At 33.4% G+C, this 9597-nt stretch overlaps 1 protein-coding gene across 2 annotated transcripts in view; it reads right to left on the bottom strand.

The window, feature by feature from the left end:
* Positions 1 to 8136, bottom strand: part of LOC130827301 (ferredoxin-dependent glutamate synthase, chloroplastic-like) — a 31730-nt gene extending 23594 nt beyond the window's left edge. Inside the window, exons 1-7 of one of the 2 annotated variants that reach the window (XM_057692977.1) lie at positions 7617 to 8136; positions 4944 to 5256; positions 2587 to 3029; positions 2368 to 2499; positions 1728 to 1826; positions 1438 to 1508; positions 967 to 1063 (exon numbers count right to left, since the gene is read on the bottom strand). In XM_057692977.1, coding sequence (XP_057548960.1) covers positions 967 to 1063; positions 1438 to 1508; positions 1728 to 1826; positions 2368 to 2499; positions 2587 to 3029; positions 4944 to 5256; positions 7617 to 7877 — 1416 coding nt within the window. In that variant the 5' untranslated portion in view covers positions 7878 to 8136. The remainder of the gene's footprint in view (positions 1 to 966; positions 1064 to 1437; positions 1509 to 1727; positions 1827 to 2367; positions 2500 to 2586; positions 3030 to 4943; positions 5257 to 7616) is intronic. The other variant, XM_057692983.1, reaches the window with a different exon arrangement.
* Between the last annotated feature and the right edge of the window lie 1461 nt (positions 8137 to 9597).

A 9597-nucleotide genomic window follows, 5' to 3' on the forward strand; every position in this document is an offset into this window, starting at 1 on the left:
CATAAAGGCCAAAACGACCTAGTAAAAATGGTGGAAGGTTGGAGCAAGGGAGTTTTCAAAGGATGTAGAAGGTAGCCAAAAATGACTTGGATTGCAAAAAAGAGAAGTATGTCAGAAATGTAGACCTAGATTTCCATATTGCAAGAGGCAGAAATGCATGGAGGATGAGAATTTATGTGGGAGCACCGGGACTAGATTATTGATTTGTGTAACCAATCCCATTTTATAGGATTATTGTTATGGTTGCTAAAGATTGAGTATTGTATTACTAATAAATTTCGATAAGTGAAATGTTCAACAGCCTTGAAGGATTGTAATATATGTGGGGATCATTAGACTAGATTATTGGTTTGTGTAACCCAGCTCATTTTATAGGATTAAGGCTTTGACATAGTTATTGTTGCTAAAGATTGAGTATTGTATTGCCAAAAATTTCAGTATGTGAAATGTGCTTGAGCCTTATAGGCTTGTAATATTGGGATCCAATCTCACCTTTTTATACTTGGTTGAGAACCCCATCCCAGCCACCCACCCACCCACCTAGCCCCATTTTATAGAATTGAGGCTTTGGCATACTTCTTGTCGCTAAAGATTGAGCATTGTATCGCTAGTACATTTCGGTATGTGAAATGCATAAGAGCCTTGAATACTTGTAATTTTAGGCTCAAATCTCATCTTTTATAACCCCATCCCACTCGCCCACCCACCAAAGTTCCTTTTCATATGATTATTTATTACTGATCAAAAAATACAAAAAAAAAAAAAAAAAACAAATCATGAATAGTACGATCTACAACTAACAAGTCCAACCTTTTAATAGCAGACATATGCATATGCAGACAACTCCAATTTATTGTTTCTTCATACATAACTATGAAACAAACGACTACTAGTTCTCTCAACTACCAATGTCTATGGCTCTTGGACGCCAAAAAAAAAAGTAGCATAGAGAATTGACAAGCACACCTCAGATGCGACATAAACGACATTGTCCACTGTGCGCCAGTATCTAGCTGGACGAAGGCCATTTCGATCGAGACAAGCACCAACAGTTTTTCCATCACTGTAAGAAGTTGACAAAAGAATAAAAAGAAAACAAAGTTTAAAAGAAAAAGCCTCTCACGTGCCACGTGGTCAGACGAGTCAAATCTTAGTTTCAATCGTCAATACGTTAGTGTTCTCAATAGGGAACAAGCGTACCTCCCCCCCCAACAAAAAAAATGGCAAGCCAGAATCATTGAATTTCAACACTACAGATGCAAGTACGCACTAGTTTCTTTTGCCATCTTTACATGCATGAAGACCACAAAATATACGTGTTAACATAGGTATACGACTCATGTACTTGAGTCAGACACAGGTATGTGTCAAAAATAACTATTCTATATAACTCTTTACAAAACAATCAAGAATGAATCAAAATTTACCTCCAATTACCTGAATAACAGCAAGGCAGGCCCATCCCAAGCTTCCATCTGCCCCTTGTAATAATCATAGAAGTCCGCAACCTAAAAACACAAAAGAAATACAATAAGCTAATATACACACAGTACGTACCATTTTGAAGTTGGGTAATACACATTCAAGACTTATGATTAATTGTATATCCAAATCGATCAAAGTTCATAAGTTGAGATAAACTCCATATGCCCAAGAGTTCTTGTTTCTAGAACCACTTCACATGCATTCATGAAAATGAAATCTATAACGAAATTTAAAAGAATCACCATGGGGTATTTTATCGACAAGGTTGGATGATTCTTATATGCCTCTGGGACAAGAATCATTAATGCTTCCTCTGGAGCACGGCCACTTCTTATCAGCAACTGCAGAGGAAAAGGAGACCATAGATAACAAAGAGGAAATCATAGCAGAGTTAGAGTATGACCTAGCAAGCTGAAATCAATGTAATGGGCAGAGCACCAATAAAGAGGGTAGCGTTTTTCTCAACTACAACATTTTTTTCAATTTTTCTAAAATTATAAAAAAATATTTTCATGACAAAATTTACTTTCCCCAAAACAGAAACTTTGGGGGGGGGGGGGAGGGGGAAGATCGATAATGTGTCCAAAAAGTGCTACTTTTTACACAAAAAGTGTTACTTTTTGGCAAAAAAATAAAAATTTGGGGGGGGAAACCAACAAATGTGTCAATAAATTGTTACTTTTTACACAAAAAGTGTTACTTTTTGGCAAAAAAATATTATTTTCCAGACAAAATAACTTTTTCCCAAAAAATCCAGGAAAATTTATATATATAGAGATATCATTTGATTCGTGAAAGCCAAAAATATTTTTAATAAATAGGTTTTTAACTCCATGCATACTACTTTTATCAAAAGAAAAAAATGCAAATTTGCAAACTTGCCTCTGCTGCACTATCAAGATTAGCAGAATCAGATGCCATGGGATTTCCATAAGGACGAATTTCATTTTCACGGCCACGCCAAACAGGTGACTGTAATGATGTCTCTCGAGATCGCATCCAGTTCAAGTTGCCCTGTAAACGAATCTCACACTTCATTATTGATGACAAAGAAATGAGATCAGAACACAACTAGACTCAAATGAACCCTCAAAAATCAACCTGTATGGTATTGATCTCCCCATTATGACCAAGAAACCTCATTGGTTGGGCAAGTGGCCACCTAGGACTAGTGTTTGTGCTGTACCTCCGATGGTAAATGGCAAATGGTGAAGAGTAACGTTCATTCTGAAGATCATAGTAAAACATTCCAAGAACCTCTGAGCGCAGCATTCCCTTGTAAATAATAGTCTGATTAGATAAGGAGCAAAAGTAAAGGTCGGTTGCCCAGGGTTCAGAACTTGCAGCTCTTTCTATCAATTTTCGGCAAATGTAGAACTCTCTTTCGATATCATCAACACTTTCTTCTTTTATAACTCTAACAAAGACTTGTTGTATCTTAGGCATGGTTTCTTTAGCATTCCGACCAACAACAAGAACATTTATGGGGACAGACCTCCAACCAATCACCTCAAGACCTTCTTGAGCAAAAGTATCTAGAACAACTGCAAAAAATATTGGGATCTTAGAAACGCTTTAGTCTTCCTATGTTCAAGCAAGAAAAGAGATATAATGTTACTAATTATATAGGAAAAAATGTTGAACAGTGCAATATATTAACCACATGACAAGATCCCAACTGCATTCTAAAGTGTTTTAAGATTACGACTTATCGTTACTGCAGAATAGGCCATGATACACGCAGAATCATCCTCAATGATCGGAAAAAGTGATTTCACGACCATTACCGCAACTGTATCCAAGATTTTTCACTATGGCATGCACTTAGTTTTCTTATGATGCAAGAACCAGCGAAAAGCTCCATACATAACTTTTATATTCAATGTACAATTTCCTCTATTGATCATTAAATGATCCATGTCCAACCTAGTTTCTCTCACGAGGTGCTCTATATAGATAAATAAAAGTAAAGAGCTTTTATGAAACTCAAATTTTTCCTCCATCGACTTAGGGAAGACAAGCTTACCATTATGATCACCTAAACAAGTGATACGCACTTATCCTGATTCAGAGTGCACTTTGGTATGCTGAGTGTGAGGCTGTGAGCAGCCATTCTGCAACTCACTACTTAATTTTTATCAATGAGTTTGAATGTATTCCATTGTACCTATTCACAACCACTTAAATTTTTGGATCTTGGGGAATTGGCGTACAACAGTACAAGGTTAATACAAGTCACAACCACAAAGGCACCAACACACAAAAGTTGTTTTGCAAAAAAATTGAGCAATTATTTGGAACTAGCTTTAGATTTTCCTTAGCTTACTAATTACTATAGTGCAGGTAGGTAAGTAAAATCAGTGGCATCTCCGGTCTCTAACAATACAAAACTAAATTAATTAATAAAATAGAAAGAAAGAGCACACTACTAGGAACAGCTTGTTCAAAAATAGTTGATTCATAACATCAAGTTGTTTCAACCAATTAATTTACCAAACACTAGCATATCATCCAATCATATATTTGCACTAAAATAAGCTAAAATTCCAAATGAGGTATTTTGCCAAACACCGCCATTGATTTAAAACAACTTCACTCTTTCATAGTGTTATTTATTTGCTTATCTCAACTATTTGTGAAAGTTATTGTATTTTGGTGTATGCAATTCACGGAAGATATAGTATAAGTTCGACAAACAAGATCCATGACTCATGCTAAGTTAAATTTATGGACAAAATTTAAGCGAGCTGTGCAGAGAAGATTAAAAATACTAATGTAGTCAGATAGCTAAACTTTCTAGGGATGTCTCATCCATGTACCACTGAGGTTTCTTCATTAATTAAAAAAAATTCTTAATCAAAAAAATATATATATGGAACAAAATTTATATTCCACAGGTTTAAGATGAAGTGAGGACTTCTAAAACTAAGGACATGGAATGGCAATTCAGTTTTAAGAGAAGGAACTAATCAAGGTTGTATTGACACTAAAAGGACAAAGAGCTACCCATAAGTGTGTGTTAAGTATTTTGAGAAATTCTAAAGAAAAATAGAACATTGACCAAGATTTAGCTGAGCAGATCAAGACTGAGAAGCAGCCCAGGATCTCGTGGACTCTAGCATACTCCATTCCTCTAAGGTAAAAAGAATAATTATATCACACAATGTTAAACCTTTAAGAAGGATCATGTTAAAGAAAAGATCGTATGTGGAAAAGATAGATATGTTGAAATGAAAGAGTGGGAACACTCTTTTCAATTCAGCAGCTTTTAGAATATAAAGTCCATCACACTCCTTTTCATTTTGGATAACATCAACCTCTTAATCTAAGGAAAAAGAATATGATGATTCAAACTGTTTTCATGCTATTTTGTATCAATTATGCTATTTTGTACACCCAAAACAAGTAACAAGTGTATTTCAAGAAAAATAAAATTACATCTATTGTTAGGCTTTTACCTCTTTTGGCTTCTTCTGCAAGGAGATCATCTTTAGGAAGAAAAACCATTCCAACACCGGTGTGCGACCGATCAAAGGGTTCAAAACCTTGGTCTTTGGCCCAATCATCAAAGAGATCCCAGGGAATCGCAGTCATTACTCCTGAACCATCACCTGAATCATTATCTGACCCACATCCCCCTCGGTGCTCCATGCAGCCAAGCGCAGTAAGAGCATCACTAACTATCTGGTGTGAGCCCTTATTATCTAGATTGGCAATAAATCCAACACCACAAGCTCCTTTCTCAGCGAGTATATCCTCCAAATTTACAACCTGCAAAATAGGAAAGTCAAATGTTGAGAAGCAGAATCACAAAATAATCCTTACCCCCACACCCCATATAAAGCTGTCAAGAATTATAATAAAAATGCTACTTCAGTCTCGGCATTATACCTCCACAATCTTATGACACAAAAGTGTAAAGCTAAATGTAGCCCTAAAGGCCACTCCTCTGTCTACATGAGTTAAAGTCACCCCATAATGCTCACAAGAGAAGAGACAGATTGACGAGAAAACTCACATGGATAAAGGAGTAAGTCTCATAGCTAAAATGTAAGATTATCAGTAATCAAATGGACATAATAACACTAATCAAGGCATGCTTTTATCATAAACTCCAAATTTATTACTATTTGGAAATTACATTTAATGCTGATACATATTAGCACAAAACAAATACCAAAAGCTTCATACCAGTATTGTTAAGAATTTAAGATATCTATTGCAAAAGACTCTAGTAAACGACACACTCTGTTGTGCATTAGTGCATTACTAATATGGTGATGTCATTATCGCTAATTCACTTTGCACCACTGATTAAGTGAATGTCATCTATAGCTATGTGCCACTAATTTGATATCTAAAAGCATAGATATACAATGTACAACCATATGCAAAAAAAAATGTTCAACCATAACCATATGTTTAGTTGAATTTTACATTAATTATTTTTCAGAAGATTTTTAAATACATTTTGGAATTCTGTGAATTGATTGAACTTACTTTTAAGTGACCTCCCCTCACCCTTCATCTCTCTCATCCCAAAGAGTATTTTGCAATTTCAATTTTCATCTATGTGGATGATGGGGAAATTGAGAAAAGAGACAATCAGCTTCATCATCAAAACTACAACACATTCATATATAAAACCCATCGAAGAATATTAGTTCCAATTGTTGATAATATCTCCATGTAAATGATAGGTAGAACACCCTCCTATCAAGGAGAGTTCCATTCTGCTCTCCAAGACCTTTTCCTCACATCATCATCCACCGTTTATATGTATGTCCATCACGGTGCAGCTAGGGATTCTTACTATTTACTACTCCTGGACCTCTCAATGATATTATATTTCTAATTCAACTCTTCAAGTATCAAACTATTTGTAATCCTTTTCCAGATTATTTTTTAAAAATATAGTTATTTTTGGATTATTAAGTTTCAACTCTGAATCTTCTATCCTCACATGCATGTAAAGCATAACAAGCAATTTGGATTAAAAACTAAATAAAAATACAAAGGCTTGAAGATGGAAGGCAAAGGTGGTCAATCAATTTAAAAATCATAATCTACAACTACAATCAGCGTAAGTGGTTTACAGTGATGAGTGTCATTTACTGTAGACTCGTCTACCTTTTGGATATATTTAAAGCTAAAAAGAATTCAATTGACAATCTCTAACAAATAGATGCAAATTACCAGCAACTTTTCAATAATCAGCAACAGTTCCACTTAAAGTTCTTTTTTTCAAAGAATATGTTATTCTATAAGAGGAAATTAATCCAAAAAAAGTCAGGTAAATTACAGCTAGCCTGATGCCGATAACCAAACAAAGAGCAAACAAATTGCAAACACGAAAACAAAGAAAGCATAATGACATAATGATATCCAACAAAAAACAACCAACCAGAATTAGTTTTTTAAAAAATAGTGACCTCATCAGCTCCAAGTCAAAGAATTCCAAATTCATTACTTCACCAAAAAAAAAATCAAAACTGAAACAACTAGAATTGAAAATCAAATTTTTGATTCGAATCATTAAACCACGCAACTACAGAAAAAAAAATAATAAAATAAAATAAAATCGCTAAAGGACTGGCAATTTTCGCAAAAAAGTTGATCAAACTTTATAATACTGTAATATTCACTTAAAAATTTCAGCTCAAAAGAAACTAGTAAACAAACCTTTATCTCACTCACGAAGTGTAATCCAACGAAAGATTAAAGACAACAAAAAAAGCAGAAATTCCGATTAAAAAAGGAAGTAGAATTTTAACTGATACTATCAAAAACCAAAAAAAACGATCGAACTTCATGATACTGTGATAGTCATTTACGAAAATCAACTCAAAGGACCTCAACTATTTAATAAGTAAACAAAACTTCATCCGATTAACATTTCTCAATATCACAAAGCGTAATCCAGCGAAAGAATAAAAACTTATGTTTTAAATAGCAAATTCCGAGAGAATAGGTAGTAGAATTACAACTCATCAATACTGAGAACAAAAAATGATCAAATTTCACAATATTTTAATCGCTTAAGAATTTCAACTCAAAGCAACTTAACTAACACTTCAGCCGATTATAATATCAAGAATTCCAAAAAAAACATAAGATATGAAACCATAAACCTGCTGGTCAAAGTTCCGAGAAGAAGTGGATTCTCTAGGAATAGCAGAATCATTACAACTAACACGATCAAAATCAATCACAGCTTTAACACTCGAAGAAATGGCAGAAAAAGCCGAAAAGTTTCTGGAACCACCAGAGATTCTTCGACGACGAGAACGCTTTTTAGAAATCCGGACGAAATCAGCAAAAACAAGGCGTTCATTAGCAGAGAAAGCCGAAGGCGAATAGTAGAGAAGTTTGGGCGCCGATTGTAGCGCCATTAATGAATAATGATCAATGAATGAAACCTCAAAACAAGAGAGAAAAGGTTTGTGGAAGAGAGAGAAAGTAAAGAAGAGGATGATGAAAAAAGAAGAGAAAATTTAAAGAACCACTCGAAGAGAAGAATGTTAAAGTGGTAGAAGTGAGATTTTCTCTCTCCTTTGGGAGTTTGAGAGTGATGAATGATGAGCAGTTTTCAGCTGAATTTGGCCTAAATTCTTGGGTTTTATATGAGGGAAAGGAAAAAACCAAAAAGTGAGTCAAAGGAAGAAATCATGGAGATAGAGAACTAAGTTTGTACTTCAGTGAAGTAGTTCCTTCATTCAACTATCCTTTTTACATTTAATTTTTTACACAATTTAATAAATTTAATATACTATTTTAATTATTTATATATTAAATTATATAAATTTAAAAATTATAAAAAATATTATGAAAATACCACTTGATTATATTTTTCCTTACACATTGACATTAGCTCTAATATATTAAATAAGCTTGAACGATAAATAGTATCAATAATTGTTACTACCTCCATTCCAATTTAGTTGCAACATTGGAAGTATATGCACTATTCACTTAGCTCTCTTAATTTATGATTAATTTTTAATCTATAAGTTAAAACATAGTCAAGTGGGATCCTATTTGATTCATCTCGGTGTAAAGATTAGTAATATCAAGTTTTTATAATTTTTTATTATACATAATTAGAGATATTAAGGATGGAATTAGTGCATTGGACCGCTTGAAAAATCCTTATGTTGCAACTAAAACAGAACGGAGGAAGTATGTAGCAAGTATTTCAGAACAGATGAAGTGTATAAGTTTTCTTCCGACTTGTATTTTGATTTGAATTAGAGATGTTTCAAGTTGATTTAAATTGGGTTTGTATTTTGATTTGAATTAGAGATGTTTCAAGTCGATTTAAATTGGATTTGTATTTATATTGATTTTTATAGAATTGTAAACTCAATTTTGAAATTGGGTTAAATTGAATTTGATTATATTAAATCATCGTGTCTTTTTTTGAAAACCTCCGTAGTTACTCATTCTGAAATATTCTAAAGTATTAATATCAATTGCAAGTATAATAAAATCGAAAAAGTATAATTAATTGTTATTTATATATCGAGCTTGTTTGATTATTGATACTAATTAGCTAAGTTGACCTAACTATTTGGGATTAAGATTCAGACGACATAAATTATTATTTGTTATTCAATAAATATTACTATTTTTAAGTAATGTTTAGTGGCGCTTAAGTTATTATCAAAATATTATAATTTGGTTTAAAATTTTTTCTATTCCTATAATTTTCTCTACGCCATGTTACCAATGGTAATAAAAATAATATAATGGACACAAAAGTCATAGAGCCAAAATATAAAAGTCGTTATTAATTAATAAAAACAATTTTTTTAACACACTAACACTAAAAAAATTATTAAAAAAAATTCTATATAATCGACCAATATGAACATCAACCAACTTGTACCATGGATGGATTCTCGTGCCATGGCCATATTCGTTGACTGTCCACACAAAGCCGCACGAAGCTGAAAGTTCTCCCTCTTAGATACATCGTATATCTGGATCCATCTTCTCACAACAACTTCAACTCGTGTATCAACGGCTGTAGGTACAAGTCAATTTTGTGTTTTGGATTGTTAGGACCGGGGACGATCACCGTTAAGAACATATACTATTTCTTCATGCACA

Source organism: Amaranthus tricolor, chromosome 1 (assembly GCF_026212465.1).
Source record: "Amaranthus tricolor cultivar Red isolate AtriRed21 chromosome 1, ASM2621246v1, whole genome shotgun sequence".
NCBI classification, from domain to species: domain Eukaryota; kingdom Viridiplantae; phylum Streptophyta; class Magnoliopsida; order Caryophyllales; family Amaranthaceae; genus Amaranthus; species Amaranthus tricolor.